The sequence below is a fragment of the Periophthalmus magnuspinnatus genome, chromosome 3 (assembly GCF_009829125.3).
Source record: "Periophthalmus magnuspinnatus isolate fPerMag1 chromosome 3, fPerMag1.2.pri, whole genome shotgun sequence".
NCBI classification, from domain to species: Eukaryota; Metazoa; Chordata; class Actinopteri; order Gobiiformes; family Gobiidae; genus Periophthalmus; species Periophthalmus magnuspinnatus.
The window spans coordinates 11,999,653-12,019,212 of NC_047128.1; the positions used below are offsets into that span (position 1 = coordinate 11,999,653).

Below are 19,560 nucleotides of genomic sequence, written 5' to 3' on the forward strand. Positions count from 1 at the left end.
CCGGTCAGGTTGATCCTACTGCAAAACGTTCCCACTAAATCGTAGTAGAAACAAGAGTTCCGGTTCCTACCCGTCAGCATAAAGTGTCGGCTCATCTTCCGGGCACGTTATTGTTGCATCAGCACCGAGCCATCCTCAGTCTACAATGTCGACCCCAGGAGAGTCAGGTACAGTAAACTACAGTGAACTTACATTTTTAATTTATTTGTTGCATATGAACATGTATTTGACAGTAGTAGTTGATCGCGTGAGGAGTTCACGGACACTGTCATTGACACTGTGCTAACGCTAATCGGCTAATTTGTAGACCATTTGTAGTCCATTGAGGAGAAGCTGAATGTACCAAAGGAACAGCTGATAGACACTCTTTAAACACACGTGTCTTTAAAATGATGCACAAAAATTTCAGTCTAAATGGCAAATACGGATATTCGTATTTTGTTTTATATGAAGCAGATATTTAAATGAAAGTTTTACTATTACTACAATAGTAATAGTAACAGTAGTAGCAGAAGGTAGGAATCGTCTTATGTGAAATAATGTAGCCTATAGTTTACCTTGAAAAAAAAAAAAAAGTAATATAAGGAACATACCATTATTTGAAGTGAAATTTCTGTTATTTATGTTATAAATCAGTAATTACCACATGTAAATGCAAAACCAAATTAACTTGCTCTTTTTAAATGGTTTAAATGGCCTACTACTTTTGAACAAAAATCAAAGGGCTGTTGTGTATCTTTTACTTATAAACTATAATCTGTAAAACAACTTGTAAAATACTTCTGAGCTAAAGAGAATCACAACACAGGAATTACACCTGCAGCAGCTGTGTAGTTGTTACAATGGAGTTTGCATCAGCCAGTGGATTTTGACAGCACTGTTTCTGCCTGCAAACTGTTACTAAGGCTGGGTATTATTTAGGTGATATTTGGAATAACATCTCCTATTTCATTCTTAGATTTGTATTAAATGTATAAAAGATACTAGCCTTGTAGTTCAGATCTCTACAGATATGTTCTCAAATGCAGGATCCTTGTATTTATAATTTACTATTACTTCTCAAATGTGTTCCTCTTTAAAAAATATATACTCTGAACATAAATTGCAAAGCTAATCCTGATAAAAAAAAAAAACCTACATTTTTAGGCTTTCTCAGCAGCCTAATATGAATGAAAAAAATCAATGCTATAACATTTTTTAAACCTTTTTTTAAATAAATAAATAAATATGAGTTTGGGCAATTACTGCATATTGCTCATACTAATCTAACTATGCTCTAATTTTTTACTTTGAATACATTATATTGAATTATTACATGTAATACAGCCTCTTCCACACTCATTCTTCAGACTTCTTTCTATATTATATTTCATAGTTTTTTTTTCTTGCAGTTTCTGTATGACTTAATTTCTGTTTCATTCTGAATAAGACCTCACACCTAAATGTATGAGTGCAGAGAGACGAGGGGAGGGTGTTGTCTCATCTCATTTCATTAAGTCAAAACAATGGTTACAGATATAACCTCAGAAGCATACATCCCCCTTGATAAATACATTTTCATTAATAATAGAAGAAATACATTTGAGTTTTAAAAAACTGAGCTATTTTTGCAAATTAACTCTTATTTTAACCTCATTTGCAAATGAAGATGCTAATGCAGATGCAAAATGAAGATGCAAATGTATATGTATAATAAATAGTATTTTCTTCTAAACATACAGGCTTTATACATATAAATTCAGCGTCTCATTTTACAGACAAAAAACTCTCCCTAAATACTATGAGTACATTCGCAGTGAAACAAAAGCAACACTTGGATTTTGCTCTATGTCATGATGACTTCCAAAAAACATGATGAACCTTTTGCCAGTGTCTCTGTTTTGGCTGTCTACAGAGGAGTCCTTCTTCTTTTTTTTTTTTTTTTTTGACCACATATTTTTCTCTCAGTTTCTTTGTTTGACAGTTTTAATTCTTACTGTTTAATTTCCATTAAATTTTTGTTTTGATTTGAGTCATTAAGTTTTAGTTCAGTTTGAGTCAGTGAAGTCTCCTGTTGACCATGAACTCTCTATGGCTATGCTGTTATTAAGACACAAACACTGAATGAACAGCATTTTAGATATTTGAAAGATTCTTAAATTCTTAAATATTTCCCACATAATTACTGAAGGCAAACAGGGGACAAATTAAAAGTGCACTATGTAACTTCTGCACAGTCTTGTCTCCGTGGAGATGTTATCTTGCTCAGGATGTTCCAACAAGCATGTCTTTTTTTTAACTGCATCCTTACAAGTCAGTTCTATGAAGAGGTGACCACACTTACAGTAACTTCAGCTTGGCCTGATGGCATCACCTGTTTGTCTCCATAATGCTGTTGGTTTTTTTTTTCCTTTTTAGAATAAATAAATGTAAGTAAATGTATTTTGGACAATTGCTGCATTTTAGCCTACCTTACCTAATGTAACCATTCTTATTTTTACTTTGAATTTATATTGAATTATTACATGTAAGACAGCCTCTTCCACACTCATTTTTCAGTCTTAATTCTATGTTATATTATAGTTTGTTCATAGGCGTATTCATGTTTTATTCTTGCAGTTTCTGTATGACTTGCTTTCTGTTTCATTCTGAATAAGACCTCACACTTAAATTTATGAGTGCCGAGAGGGGAGGGGAGGATGTGGGGGGGCTGTTACTTTTGTTTTTGTTTTTAGTGTCAAACTCTGCATCAGCATCACTCAACTTCAACTTGACCAGATGGCATCACCTGCTTGTTTTCATAGGGCTAAATAAGTTTAATGCTTTTTAGGCATATTATTCAAACAAGTGGCAGATCGACCCTCCACCAGAAAAGTTGCATAGTGCACCTTTTAACCTCTGGATATTGCGTTTCAAAATGTATCTGAAGGTTTCAGAATAATGACAAATTAGCCAAGGCAATTAACAATATAAAACAAAAGTAAAAGTCCTCAGAATGTTAAATAGGAAACTGAAACCCATGAATATGACAATCCCAATAACAGTCACAGTTGTTATAATCATGCCCCAGCCCCATACCCCCTGCCCCTTTGCCTCTGTCCCGGTTGCAGTCTCTCTTTGTGGGTAACATGTCGCCCTCTGTCCCCTGCTCTGTCCCCTGCTCTGTTCCCTGTTCTGTCCCCACAGCGTTTCCCTTCGGCCCCCTGCTCCAGATCACAGACGCGGCTGAGCTCTCCGAAGCTCTGGACCGTTACTTGGAGACACGCAGTTACCTGAGCGGGTTTGCCCCCACCTGCATCGACCACAAAACCATTAAACTGCTTCGCACCCCCCCACCCCCACGACTCAAGCATGCCCTCCGCTGGTACAGGCATATAACAGCACTGCAACCACAGGAAGACTCAGGGCAGGACTCGAACTGCAGTGAGTAGACAGAGCATGGGCTGATACCCACCTTGTTAAGGCTGAATGCGGCTTGGATCTCTGATTTGGACGAGTTGTCTTCATTATTGACATTAACACAAATGTAGGCCAGGGCTGTGTCGTATAGTCAGTTAATCAGATGTTGTTCTTGTTGATCAAAAATTGATACTAAAACTAGTATTGAGACTAGATACTCATTTGAGCAGGTATACTAAAAATATCACATTCGCATGACAGAAATGAACCTTTCCTGAACAGCTTTAGAATGATCTTGAGCTGTATCAGAGCAAGTATAAGACCATATGGACTAGTAGTACCCCCATGGACCACTATGGAACCTACCTGGACCACTGAGGGATTACAGATATAAGGCCACATGGTAATATAAAAGAAGGTACTATAATTTAATATTGAAAATCACATTCTATTGTCTAAATAGTGTTTTTAATTATCATTGCAGTACTGGAATTGGTAGTGAGTATCGAGTCAGTTCTTAAGTATCAAAATCGAGTTTGCAGACAATTTGCATAGTAAATTTTAGTATCGAGACTATTAGTTACCAGATCCACTTCACTTGTGTCGCCCTGATTTCCTGATTGACTCTGCTCACTCCTGCAGCTTAAAAACCACGCTCATTGTGAATGCTTGTCGCTGCTCTGCTCCTTTTCTGTGCCCATGATTGCAGTGTTCTGTAGCTAGTGTGAACGCAGCCTTTACTCATTTCTCCTGAATAAAACTGCACATTGAATCAAAATTAAATTGCTTAGTTCTTTTCTCAAACGGGAAAAACCTTGTAATGTCATATGGTAAAAGGTAAAAGGAGCTGTTAACTTGAAAACTACCACTACATGACATCACAAAGTGAAACCGAGCATTTTGAGTTTTGGAGATGTAGAAAGACTAATAATGGAGGGTTACTCATACATGTGTGAAAGAAACAAAACACAACTCCAGGTATGCTTTTGAGGAGGTAGCAACATTCTAACATGAAAAACTCACAAGAGTCAGTTTTGCCTAATATACAGTAGGACCTTTTTAAATAGAGCTGCCTGGTCTAATCTTCTTTTGTTAGACAAACATGTAGAGTTTACATTCCAGTCATTTCTGTGTCATCTGAGCAGACAAAAAAATGAGCCATGTCATTTGTAATAATCCCTAAAACATGTGAAACTCTTTGTTCTGTTGGCATGTTTTTATGCAGCAATGTCTTACAACATTAAAGAACATACAGTGAGTTTGCTTTGAGCTGAGTCATATTTTTGTAATAATATTACCATGGTAATTTGATAATCGGCATGTTGTTGGCACATAAAGTGTTCTGTTCTCTGCACTAACTTGTGTTTGCAAATTTAGGGAAAGCATTACTGAAAAACCTTATACATAAGATTTAGTTTGTCATAATGCAACATTATATTGCTGTTGTCACAATAAGCACTATATTGATTTGTACACAAATATACTACAATACATGACAAACAATGATCAAAACAATTATTTTTGGGGGTCAATATTGTGTGTACATTTTATTTGTATTAATGGGGAATGTTTTATTTTTCTGTTCTATGGTGAGATTTGACTTGAAGAAGGTTGAATAAATAACTTCTATGACTCTTTATAGACACAAACTAACTGAAGAATAGATTTTTTTGGGGGGAATAATCCTACCTTAGAACCATAGTTTGTGTCATAAATTAGTTTCAGTGTCATCATTTAATGTCTTCAATTTATCCAGCAATATATTACACTTCAAAATTTGTTATTGTGACGGGCCTTAGCTACAAACTACTTCTAACGGGTTTCAGAGTGATGGAATAACTAGCACCATTGCCATAGCAATAATTAAAAATCTTCTATCTTTTCAATGCTCAAAGTCTGCTTGTTGGTTCCAGTGAAAGGGAAGCGCGTCCAGCCATCCTGGTCAGCTCCATCAGGCACTGAAGTCCCACAGCTCAGACTCTACAACAGCCTCACCAGGAGCAAGGTACAACCCATTTATAGCATTAATGCTATCATATGTTATTAACTTTTATTGCTAATTAATCAGTTCCACATGATTCATTTCTCAATATTGTCAACAGAAACCCAATCCTTCTGTATGCAGTAGTGTTGGCTCTACTGTGAAATAGTGTCCTTGTTTTGTTTTAGGAGCTGTTTGTTCCTCAGAATGGAAACAAAGTGACGTGGTATTGCTGTGGACCTACAGTGTACGACGCCTCACATATGGGGCATGCCAGGTACACACACTCTACATACATGTATCCTACACACACACATACACCCACACTATGTACATGTATCCTATACACATTCTACATGCATGTATCCTACACACATGTATCCTACAAACACTCTACATGCATGTATCCTACACACACACACCCACACACACTACATACATGTATCCTACAAACACTCTACATGGATGTATCCTACACATACACACACTACATACATGTGTCCTACACACACACTACATGCATGTATCCTACACACACGCATGTATTCTACACACGTATCCTACACACACTCTACATGCATGCATCCTACACACATGTATCTTACACACGCTCTACATAAATGTATCCTATACACATTCTACATGCATGTATTCTACACACAAGTATCCTACACACACTCCACATGCATATATCCTACAAACACTCTACATGAATGTATCCTACACACACTCTACACACATATATCGTACACACATTCTACATGCATGTATCCTGCACATACACACACTACATACATGTATCCTACACACACACACACACACACACACACACTCTCTACATCAGGGGTCACCAACCTTTTTTAACCTGAGAGCTACTTTATGTCACTGAGTCATACAAAGGTCTACCAGTTTGAGACGCTCTTCTGAAATAACACATTTTCTCAGTTTGCCTTTACTTATATATTATTAATAATGATAAATGATAATCATCTATGTGAACACGCTGATCATGTTGCAAGACACTGATCACGTTAATGATTTCTCAAAATAATTATCAACAATGAGCAAGGAGGGAAACAGATATCAGTATTCAGCACTTTAATTTTACTAATCTTAGTAATTGTTAAATTTCCAGATGACACTTACATCACTACATCTCATAGGAAAAGTGTCCCATTTTCACTATCCATTGCCGAACCTTTTTAACAAAACATAAATAATATACATTGCACCATGTTTCATAAAGTTATCAATTATGTAATGTTAAAGAAAAATAAGCTTACATATTTTTAAATAAATCTCGGTTGCGCTGTTTGACGTTTTCACCGGTGTCGTGAAAAAAGCCTGTTGTTTACCCAAAGCTGCGTTTAGCTCTGGGCTTGTTCTGCCCATAGTGTGCGCCCCCGTGGGGAGTGTGTGTCCCCGTGGGTAGTTAGTGTGGAGCTTTGTGAGACGTAGTGAAGTGTCCCTCCACATTGTGCCACTTTGCCGTCACCACAGTCGCTCTACAGATGAGATACGCGCAGGTTTCTTTTACAGTCTTAAATTGTTGTGAAAGTGATCTCTTTATTTTCTACCATGTTTTGGAGTAAGAAACTGCATTCAGCGCATCCTCACAGCGCTCGCGAGCGGAGCACTGGTTTTGTCACGCACACAATACTGACCTTTGAAGTGAGTAGGTCAAAGTTCACCTTAACTTATCTAAACTTCACGTATAATGAACATATGTTTAAGATATTGTCATTTTTAAATCTATATAAACGCAAGGGTGATAAAAAAAAAAAAAATAGCAACAGAATAAAATTTAATTTTAGATGCTGCTCATTAGTGAGTTGTGCTATTTTTAGAACCGGTCTGCGGGCGACTCATGTGGGGCTTGGGGGCGACATGGCGCCCGCAGGCACAGGCTTGGTGACCCCTGCTCTACATACATGTATGCTATACACATTCTACATGCATGTATTCTACACACAAGTATCCTACACACACTCTACATGCATGTATCCTACACACACTCTACACACATATCGTACACACGTTCTACATGCATGTATCCTACACATACACAAACACCATACATGTGTCCTACACGCACACACACTACATACATGTATCCTACACGCACACACACTACATACATGTATCCTACACGCACACACACTCTACATGCATGTATTCTACACACAGGTATCCTACACACACTCTACATGAATGTATCATACATGCATGTATCCTACACATTCACACACTACATACATGTATACTACACACACACACGTATCCTACACACAGTCTATATGCATGCATCCTACACACATGTATCCTACACACAGTCTACATACATGTATCCTACACACATTCTACATGCATGTATTCTACACACACGTATCCTACACACACTTTACATGCATGTATCCTACACACACTCTACATGCATGTATCCTACACACACTCTACATACATGTATCATACATGCATGTATCCTACACATACACACACACTACATACATGTATCCTACACACACACATATACTACACACACATATCCTACACACACTCCACATGCATGCATCCTACACACATGTATCCTACACACACTCTACACGCATGTATCCTACACACACTCTACACGCATGTATCCTACACACACTCTACACGCATGTATCCTACACACAATCTACAGGCATATATCGTACACACATTCTACATGCATGTAGCCTACACACATTCTACATGCATGTAGCCTACACACACATATCCTACACACACTCTACATACATGTATCCTACATACATGTATCCTACACACTCTACATACATGTATCCTCACACACTCTACACACGTAGCCTACACACATGTATCCTACATACATATATCCTACACACTCTACATACATGTATCCTCACACACTCTACACAAGTAGCCTACACACACTCTACACACATGTATCCTACATACATATATCCTACACACTCTACATACATGTATCCTCACACACTCTACACAAGTAGCCTACACACACTCTACATACATGTATCCTGGAAACTGCTCTGTCTGCTTTGATCTGTCTCACTTTTAGACTGGTGTCTTTGTCCAACCTCTCATTTCAGGTCGTACATTTCCTTTGACATTCTGCGGAGGATACTGAAGGACTACTTTAAATATGATGTCCTCTACTGCATGAACATCACAGACATCGATGATAAGGTATTTATATCACCTGCCATGTGACTACTGTCCTCTAAGCTCCATATCAGCTTTTACAAGTGAATTCTGCACTGTGGGGCTGTATTGCCTGTATGAATGTTGTGTGCAAGCGTGACAGTGATTGTGGTGGTCTGATTGGCTGTTGGCGCTGATTAGCAACCTCTGTCAGTCACCCCCAAGGCAACTGTAGTCACTTACCATCAAAGAATGCTGGGAGTAAATAAACAAAAACATGTGTTGGACACTGGGAGACTGTTACCTCAGTCTGATAGTGTGCTAGCTTTGGCCCAACAGAATAAAAAAAAAAGTCTTTGTTTCAGATCATTAAAAGAGCACGACAGAACTACCTTTTGGAGCAGTACAGAGACAAACAGCCTTCAGCAGCACAGATCCTGCAGGACGTCCTGAGCGCCCGAGGGGTGAGGGGGAAACCTTAATATATAAATATAAATATAAATATAAATATAAATATAAATAAATATATATATATATATATATATATATATATATATATATATATATATATATATATATATATATATATATATATATATATATATAAATAAAATAAAATAATTGACTTCAGTTTCCAAATGCAGCCGTTCCAGTCGAGTCTGGCCTCCACCACTGACCCAGATAAGAAGCAGATGATGGAGAGACTCGACACCGCTGTCACTTCTGCACTTCAGCCACTAGAGGCCGCTGTGAACAACAAGGCACCAGACACAGAGCTGCAGCCACTAGCACAGGTACAATCTCTATTGTTAGAGTCTTAGTAGATACAGTATTGTTTTCCTGTTTAGGCAGCACACTGAGTGGCAACACTCATGCCTCACAGCAAGAAGGTTTGGTTCGATCCTTGGGTCGCCCAGGCCTTTTTGTGTGGAGTTTTGCATGTTTCTCCCCGTGTCTGGATGGGTTTCCTCCGGGTACTCCGGTTTCCCCCATCAACCAAAACATGAACACCCTTCGAGACAACAGTTGTTGTGATTTTGGGCGTTCCAAAATAAATGAATTGAATTGAATTAATATAAAACAGTTGAATAAAATGTCTTGCTTTTTGTCCCTTCTCAGGCCCTGTTGGAGAGCTCGAAGGACCTGCTCTCTGAATGGTTGGACAAACAGTTCGGGACCTCGGTCATAGAAAACTCAATCTTCTCCACTTTGCCCAAATACTGGGAATCTGAGTACCACAAGGACATGGACGCACTCAATGTAAGTGCATGCCTCTGCATTAACGGTTAATTTGCAACTGCTGAGTAACTTTAAAAGCCGTCTTATGTGGACACATTTTCTAACTGAGCTCCAGACTTAATTCTGAATCAGTTTCTAATTGTTCCATATTGAATGGCTTACACATGGGCAAAACTGGTTTATGGAGTCAAAATGGATACAAGACATTGTCACTATAGTCTGGTTTATGGAATTTTCCACTTTTTCTGCGAGTCTGCCCCAGGGCAGCTGTACCTCCAAGAGACACTAGATCAGTGGTCCCCAACCACCGGGCTGTGGACCGGTACCGGTCCGTGGATCAATTGGTACCGGGCCACCGGCCATCCAAGAAATAATTAATTATTTCCGTTGTATTTATTATCTGAGTCTGAACAATTGTTTATTTTGAAAAATCTTTTGTTTTGAAAAATGACCGGATTCTCTCAGTTACATTTCCGTCACTTGAGCGCCGACAACTTAACCACTTAGCGTTCTGACGGCCCGTCGGCCTTTACGTTACAACTTTACAGCAATGTACGTGTATTTCTTCAAAGTTGGTCTCATTCGTTCTGTAAAGGTCCAGAGAATATAATCCAGTCAAGAAATTATGTCCACAAAGGAAGTTAGAGCCTCCATGTCCAATCTGCTGCAGGAAAGTGAAATCTGTTCCGTCACTTCTTTTGTCAGTTTCAGGCATAATAAACGTCTGACAGCGCCAACTTTGTTCCTCAGTGCAAAACAAACTTGGCCAATAAGGTGGGGGCTGTGGGTTACTGGAGCCGCAGACAGTGAATGAGAGCTACAGATGACTGAAAGAGTACGCCCCACTCTCCCCCTTGTAGAATCAAGCTGTTACATTACACACGTTTAGTGATGTTTTCCTCTTAAAGCCCATGAACTGCGGAACACGCTGATGCGTGACATGCAGTGGTTTACTGTAAACAGAGTTTGCTGCGCGCATAAAAAGAGGAGACTGGATGTAAAGATCCGCGCGTAAAATTACGCGTGCGATTTGCGTAATTTTACACAGCAGTTTTGCGTTTTAAACATGACGAAACGGACAAAACAAAGGAAGTACACGACCGAGGACACTGTGGATGTTTGTACAAGTTAAACTAGAGACATCTCGGACCCGGAGCGGTTCGTGGAACCGAGTGAAGATCTCATTGTGGACTCAGGAGTAGAGGGACCTTATGTTTTGATGGACTGGATGCTGTTCCTGATCGGTAAGCGTGGTTTATTCTGCTATTGACTTAATTGTGGGTCAAATGTGTATTATGTGTAATCATTAGCATTAGCTAATGCCAGTCTGCGCCCCCCGACCACCACCAATCATCACACACACACCACTTGGGTGAAGTGTCTTGCCTAAGGACACAATGACAGAACTAAGGACACAATGACAGAAATTGAGCCACTGTCACAGAATGACTGTCTCACTGTACAATCATGTACAGTGTGTTCTTAGTTTCCAGTGTGTTTGTTCACTGTTTGCAGTGTGTGGTTTGTAAATATATATTTATTTTGACCCATACCACTTGTTTTGACTGTATTTTATATACAAATATACATTTTATATTGTGTTTTGATATGATATATATAAATGTACAGTAATAGAGCAGCTGGGTGTGCAGATACAGATTCCTCTCAGTGTGAGTTTTCAGTAGAGCCCTCACTGATGTCTGTGGGCTGAAACATTCAAAAGTTATTGCACTTTTTCCAAACGTTCTCCAAATGTCTTCATTCGGATAGGTTTGGAGAGGCCTGGACTTTCTCATGATAAAATGATTGTAAAACTCTCATTTTTATAGGTATTGACCTCAAATTTGAAATGTAAGTGGTCAACAATCTTGTCAGCTGAGATATAGTGTATTTTTGGCCCCAGCTCCCTACTGCAGCTTTCTACAGCTTCATTTTCACAAAAATGTTTGGGCGAGGATGAGAATTTTTTTTGTGTGTGTGTTCCAAAGTGTATAAATGCTCAGCAGACAAACTTACAGTGATTCTGACACCTGTGGGTAAAACTATAGGGTGTTACCTTTACAAAGACCCCAAACTAGTGCAGTTACTACTGAGGGTTCAATAATGGTGATTATGCAATCCCCCCCCCCCCCCCCCCGTCCACGGTACAATTTTCAAGCATTGGCCGGTCCGCGGTGATAAAAAGGTTGGGGACCACTGCACTAGATGACTGAGGAATACTTTGTGTTGACAGGTCCTTCCCCCTGACGTCCTCACTCGGGTTAGTGAGTACGTGCCAGAGATTGTGGAGTTTGTCGAGAGGATCGTCAAAAATGGATATGGGTGAGAGCTTCATTAAGTCTGCTCCAACGTTTGGGTTAACTTCAATTGTTCATTGATTAAGATTTTAGCATATAGTAGTAACAGACCTTCAATTGTTGTTTTTATTTTCAGATATGAATCAAACGGCTCAGTCTATTTTGACACTGCGAAGTTTGATGGCAGCCCTCAGCACTCTTACGCAAAACTGGTCCCAGAGGCAGTGGGTGACCAGAAGGCCCTACAGGAGGGAGAGGGTACACACAGGATTATATTTAGAATATATATAGAATATTTACTTATTTATCGCTCATTAAAAATAGTATGTGATCTATCATTGCTAAACATCAGAGTTTATTTATTTGAATACAACACACTTTGAGCAGATCATTATCATTGATTCAATTTGATTAATATTCAATGTTTTGAGTTAAAAGATTTGAGTTATTGGCATCATCCCATCTGATCATTGTCCCTCTGATACTCACATCAGATTTTGTGGTTTTTATTTCATTTAAATCTTAAATGTCCAGAAATCAGATAATCACATTTTGGTGTGCATATGAACAAGGCCACAGCTTTATTCATCCGTGCTTCCCTTGCACTGCAAAATGAATTCCTGTAAAATGTGTAAATTCACAAGCTCACGAGAATCCATCTTTAGCCTCTCCCAAGGTGGCAGCGGATTGGACTGGAGGGTCACAGTAATACAGTTTATTAGTTGCTGTTATCAACATTTTAACAAAAAATGTACCATCTGAAAACCAAATGTTTTCTACGTTAGATGTAAAGTTGTATATTTCCTGGTTTTATCTGTAGGAGACCTGAGCATCTCTGCAGACAGACTGAGTGAAAAGAAGTCTCAGAATGACTTTGCCCTGTGGAAAGCCTCTAAACCTGGGGAACCGTCCTGGGACTCCCCCTGGGGCAAGGTCTGAAGACATGTTTATAAATGTGTAATATTATTTAGACTTAAGGAGTGTATGTCAAAAGAGGATGGTGTGCTGTCTCCCCCAGGGCAGACCGGGCTGGCACATCGAATGCTCGGCGATGGCTGGGACCATTTTGGGAGAATCTATGGACATTCACGGAGGAGGCTTTGACCTGCGTTTCCCTCACCATGACAATGAACTTGCTCAGTCTGAAGTACAATTTTCATGTTGTTTAGCTCTAGTATGTACATTTTGTATTTAAAAAAATTTAAAATTGCAATCTAACCTCTTTCCTGTTGTAGGCCTACTTTGATAATGATTACTGGGTGCGTTACTTCCTGCACACGGGGCATCTGACCATCGCTGGCTGCAAAATGTCCAAATCTCTGAAAAACTTCATCACCATTAAAGATGCTCTAGCTAAAAACACAGGTACATGTTCCGTCAGAATGAAATTGGGATCATTGCCATTCTGACTAACGATTTAAAACTAAATATTATCTTTTTTGAATGAAGAAAAGAAATGTTGCTGAATAGGAAGCAAGGCACCCATGAATGCTATTTTGTTTATCATTGAGAAAACAAAAAGAGCTTACTCCATGTTGTTGGAATGAGAAGTGAAGCTGTTTAAATTATGCTAAAAACAATAACGGCTAGCATAAAACTGAATCTGTATCCTTGAGTAGTTTTTTAAAAATAATTTAAATGTGTATTAATGTTTCGATAATAAACAAAAATGAAACAAAATGACAAAAAACAACACAAATACTGCATTTGCCTTCCCCTGTCAATCATTCTCTTTCAACATTTTCAGTGTAGATGTATTTGGTTCCCTCAACATTAGGTCAGATTTGACTCTAGTTGTATTTCTGTTCATTTTCAGCTCGTCAGCTCCGTTTGGCATTCCTGATGCATGCCTGGAAAGACACTTTGGATTATTCCCCCAACACCATGGAGTCAGCCGTGCAGTATGAGAAGTTTATGAATGTAGGTGGATAACTAAAGACATCAGTACAGTGGTCCCTCGTTAATCGCGGGGGTTATATTCTAAAAATAGCCTGCAATAGGTGAAATCTGCGAAGTAGTCAGCTTTATTTTTTACAATTATTATATATGTTTTAGGCTGAATAAAGTGTCTAGTGAGGCGTTTTACACTTTTCTCAGACAGGCATTAACATTTTCTCCCATTTCTCTCTGTTTAAACACTCTCAGAGTTCAAACCTTCGTATATTATATCCCTCTTGCTCGAAGATCGCTTAAAATTTGTTGTCCACGTCTGCCTCTCCTCCAGCGCTATCCGCTCCATGCAGAGAAACACTAAAGCCCAAAGTTGTTGTTTTTTTTTTTAAATTTGTGGATGCAGAATGTTTTATCGACATTGCAAGTTTTCTCTCCGACAAAATCCCCAAACATATAGCACTTCACTGCTAAAGATCAAACATTTATGTAAATTTGGCTGAACGCATTCTGTACTGTACCGGAGACATAGCACGGATTGACAATGGTCTACAGTCCCTTAGCCAATCAAGAAGCAGAACACAATGCACATTCATGTGCTGTAAAAAAGCATGCAAAATTGCAAAAGAAAAAATCTGCGAAACAGCGAGGTGAACCGTAATATAGCGAGAGACCACTGTACAATATTATTAAGAATACAGTTTTGTGCATGGCACTGATATTACGTTCTTGTCCGTGCAGGAGTTTTTTTTGAATGTAAAAGACATCCTCAGAGCGCCCACTGACATCACAGGACGGTTTGAGAAATGGGAGGAGCCAGAGGTTGAGCTGAACAACAGGTATAACAACAGGAGACGATGTGTTCAGGGGCTCAGTTATTAATTTATTTCAAGCAAATGAATTCCTTCCTGATTTGAATGATTCTGTGAGGACATTTCCCCATTCAAAAGAAAATACATTTTGATTTGAAATGTGTTATTGCTGTAACAGAGAGCATTTCCCTGCCAAATCTTTCAAATCAGGAATCTTTATGCCTGAAACCCAAGAATAACCAATTTTAAAGGAGACAAATCATGCAAAGTGACTTGAGCTCTTGCTTCTTGCTTTGTCCTACACCCATCACCACCTTCCTCCTATCCCCAGCCACTGGTCTGTATATACCTGGGATTCTCTGAAATATTTTTAATCTGGGCTAAATGTAAAGTACTAAAAAACATTGCATAGCCCCTTTTCACAAATAAAAACCTGCCAATGACGATCTACTGCTTGCTACAGTGAAATGCCATTATGAAAACTGCTTCTCTTTGCAAAAACTACATGCACATTTTAGGTGGTAAAGCTAATCCTAATTCAATCTAAATCAATCAATTCAAATTTTTAAAATCTACACAAATGTGTATTCTAGTTTCTATGAGAGGAAGCGCTTGGTGCACGAGGCCCTGTGTGATAATATGGACACTCGTACGGCTCTGGAGGAGATGAGGGTCCTGGTTGGCCACAGCAACAGCTACGTCGCTAACAGGAAGAGTGCTAAACTACGACCCAACCGAATGCTACTGGAAAGCATAGCAACCTACCTCACATACATGCTCAAGGTAATGGGCCATGGAAACTAACACTATCTACTGCAGGGTTGTCCAAACTATGGCCCAGTCTGAGAGCCGCATTTGGCTGTTTTTATTGACCCTCAGGCCTCCTGTTGAACAGGCCCAATTGATCATAAGCATTACTTTTAACAGCAAATGAAACTATTTCTATCACTACAACCTCAAACATCATATTGCATTGTGAATGTGTTTTAAGCCTTATTAATATACAGTGGCTCTGTCAAAGCTGTGTATAAAGTGCTGCACTGCATTGATCAACGGTCTGTGGCCCTGCGCTTCGAATATGTTTTAAGATGTGGCCTTCAATTAAAAAAAAAAAAAAAAAAAAAAAAAAAAGGGCACCTCTGATCTACTATGTCGTCACACAGATACAATTTCTAAAAGTTTGTCACAATATAGAATATAAACTGCTAACAATATCTGAAAAATATAATATATGGATAACTGAATATACTGTATTTCTGCTGGGTTTTGAAAAGTATAATTAAAACTCATCAATCATTTATAATAAAAAAAAAAGCAAAAATATTAAAGTCAAATTTAATTAATGAAAAAAATTGTCAATATCAAACACAAAGACAAATACGTTATTTTATTTTTTACACTCTCATGCTTCACAATTAAATGGATAAAAAAAAACCAAAAGCACATCTTGCTTTGCTGGTTGTGTCAAATTTTCTCCCTGGATTAAAAAAAAACTTGTATTACGAACAGGATGCCAAATTATGAAATTTAAGTAATTTTTTGAGGTTTTAAAATTGGATGAGAAATTACCTTAATCTCGTCTTTGTCCTGTATGTGCATTAACCTGATAAACCACAACCAGGTGGTAACATTATGACCCCTTCATTTTTTGCAGGTCTTTGGTGCCATTGAAGGATCAGAGCCCATTGGTTTCCCAGTTGGAGGACAAAGCCAAAGTGTGGATGTAAGTTATGTTTGAATATTTACTCTTTATAAATATTAATTTACACCCAAGACTAAAATTATTCCACTGTTAAATTGTTTTCAGTTGGAGAGAACAGTGATGCCTTACCTCACAGTGCTGTCAGATTTCAGAGAAAACATTCGCAAAATTGCCAGAGAACAGAAAGGTTTGTCCAAGTGATTTAAACTTAGTTTTGTTATTTAATAACCTATAAATTTGATCAGTAATTGATGACTTAATGTAAAGAGCATTAGTGTGACTATTTTTCTCTAACTTAAACTGTCCAAGTATATATATATGTGTGTGTGTGTGTGTGGGGGTGTGTGTGTGTGTGGGGGTGTGTATATATATATATATATATATATATATATATATATATATATATATATATATATATATATATATATATATATATATATATATATATATATATATATATATATATATATATATATATATATATATATATATATATATATATATATATATATATATATATATATATATATATATATATATATATATATATGCCTAGGAATAAACTATGAATGAACATATATACAAAGTATTAAAACCTCCCCCCCCCTATGACTTGGTAAACATGTGTTTAGTGTAAAGTGGCCTTAACAGATACATGATATTTCAGTGACTGAGTTGTTGCAGCTTTGTGATGTGGTTCGTGATGATACTCTGCCAGAACTTGGCGTCAGACTGGAGGACCATGAAGGTAAAAGATGAAACTGTATATGTTTATAATGCTTGGGGCTATATCTCAAAAAACGTATTTTTTGTCACAATGTAGAGTAAAACGAAGCTGCTTCAATGTTTTTGCAGGACTGCCCACAGTGGTTAAGCTGGTCGACCGAGAAACACTGCTAAGGGAGAGAGATGAGAAGAAGAAGGTGCGTTTTTACACTGATTTGTGAAATTTGCAATTTCTTCATTGCAGCCACAACAATGTAGAATTTGATGTTGTAATAAGTCACTGTTTTTGAAAGAAATTACCAAAAACAAAATGCGCAAATGTTGACCATTTTAGTTGCAGATTGAGTCCTCAAACATGTTGATACATGTTTTCAACTTGCAACATTTTTGATTGAAGAATGCTACTACCATATTTCCTCAATACTAAATAAAATATAATTTGTGCAGGCAGAGAAGACATTGAACTTTGTGTCAGTTTTTTTGTTCAATCTGGATATTCCCACTTGCCCAATATAGTGATATTAACTCTAAACTGCATCTTAGCATGACAACTGATTAAACACGACTCATTTATTTAAAGTAGTGTGTGTTTTATATCACAGTTGGAAGAGGAGAAGATGAGAAAGAAGGAAGAGGCAGCTAAGAAGAAACGAGAGCAAGAGGTCTGAAACACATTTAAACTTTATAATCATTTGTGAACTGTATGTTGTCATTGAGTTAATTTACAATATATATTTGACTTTGTTCCAGATGGCTAAACTGGCTAAGATGAAGATCCCTCCATGTGAAATGTTCCGCTCAGAGACTGACAAATATTCAAAGTTTGATGAAACGGTACCATACTTTATTATGCGACCCATCCTTCAGTGGATTAAACCTGTGATGTAAACTTCAGTGTTCAGATTCGATTCCCGCACTGTCCAAGTTCTGTCATTATATCCTTAGGCAAAACACGCACCCACCTTCTCTGGTATGAATGTGGTGTGCATGTGAGTGATTGATGGTGGTCGGAGGGTCCAGTGGTATAGATTGGCAGCCTTGCTTCCCGTCTGCCCCAGGGCAGCTGTGGCTCCAATAGTGGCTTACCACTACAGTGTGGGGTGAATGAATAGTGCACTGTAAAGTGCGTTGGGTGTCTTGAAATGAGCTATATAAAATTCAATCCATTATTATTTACTTATTAATTACTAAGTTAAATAATAATACATTTTAATTTCCATTTTTAGGGCTTCCCGACACATGACGCAGAGGGCAAGGAGCTGAGCAAAGGCCAAGCCAAAAAACTGAGAAAACTCTTCGAAGCTCAGGAGAAACTGCACAACGAATATCTGCAGATGAACCAAAACGGAAACTGATATAAAGACTTAATGTTAAATCTCCACATCTTTAAATAATGGGGCCATCCTAATACAATACATCATATACAATTGAAGCAAGTCCATTTTTATATTTTGGAAACAATGGATGTAATTAAATGTTATAGAACAGTTGATATGGTAGGATTTGTATGACAAAACTGGTGACTATCTCTCACTGCCATCTCTGCCAATGATTTCATATTTTTGGTATTTTTCCATTGGAATTTAAAGCTACATTGGATAATAATAATGGGTCAACTATTAATAAAAAAAGGCACATTTGCATGCATTTTGAATATTGTGGGCAAATATTGTCTAATTAAGTAAAAATATAGGCAGAATTGTATAATTAACTTGTGCAATAAAAAAAAAAAAAAAGGAAAACCACTACTCATCAGAAACTGCTTACAAACCATTTGTCATCTGACAAAGCAATTCTTGAAAATTAAATCCCTACTGTGTAAACATTTCAGCTATTAAATAGACTGCAATAAAAGCATTGAAATATATATTTTTCATGGTATTTTTTACATAATAAAATGTAATTAAATAAAAATGTTTTATTTTTGTTTATTTAATGGCTGAAATGTTACAGTGTGGCTTTAATAATTACTTATGTATATTGATAAGTAATACAAGGAATTTGACACAAGGAAAAAAATGTTTAAAAATGTATCTAATGGCTGAATAGGACTCTTTGAAATGAAGTTAATTTTAAGAACTAGTCTAATTTGTTTTTTAAACTTGTCAAACGCAATATGTTTTCATGTTTTTTGATCATTTACTGAACAGTGGAATGGATTTTCTGAGCAGCTCTGTGACATAAACCCGTGTGTCCTCTATTTTGGATGTTACATCTGCAAATATTAAGCTTAAGGCCTTATTTCTACACCCGTATCATCCTGTATATAGCTTTAGATAGGGAAGTGTCTCATGTATTGTCTTTGTTGCTGTCATTTGTATGAGCAGATTTTTAAATAAAATCTCCCGTCCGTCTGGTTATTTTTGGTTTAAC

The 19,560-nt window shown here is 37.6% G+C and overlaps 1 protein-coding gene across 2 annotated transcripts; it reads left to right on the forward strand.

The window, feature by feature from the left end:
- Positions 1–16: 16 nt before the first annotated feature.
- cars1 (cysteinyl-tRNA synthetase 1) lies at positions 17–19,019 on the forward strand. Of its 2 annotated transcripts, XM_033985355.2 has the most exons (23): positions 17–167; positions 3,166–3,402; positions 5,292–5,383; positions 5,548–5,636; positions 8,470–8,566; positions 8,887–8,985; positions 9,166–9,315; positions 9,641–9,781; positions 11,994–12,082; positions 12,194–12,315; positions 12,878–12,990; positions 13,076–13,204; positions 13,293–13,422; positions 13,874–13,977; positions 14,689–14,786; positions 15,353–15,542; positions 16,414–16,482; positions 16,567–16,648; positions 17,129–17,209; positions 17,317–17,384; positions 17,790–17,849; positions 17,938–18,021; positions 18,414–19,019. In XM_033985355.2, exons 1-23 carry the CDS (start codon positions 146–148, stop codon positions 18,540–18,542), a joined length of 2,475 nt encoding a protein of 824 aa, XP_033841246.1. In that variant the 5' UTR covers positions 17–145; the 3' UTR covers positions 18,543–19,019. The 2 variants fall into 2 exon arrangements, with proteins under 2 accessions (XP_033841246.1, XP_033841255.1); XM_033985364.2 differs by lacking the exon at positions 3,166–3,402 and having other exon boundaries at positions 43–167; positions 18,414–19,018.
- Positions 19,020–19,560: the final 541 nt, after the last annotated feature.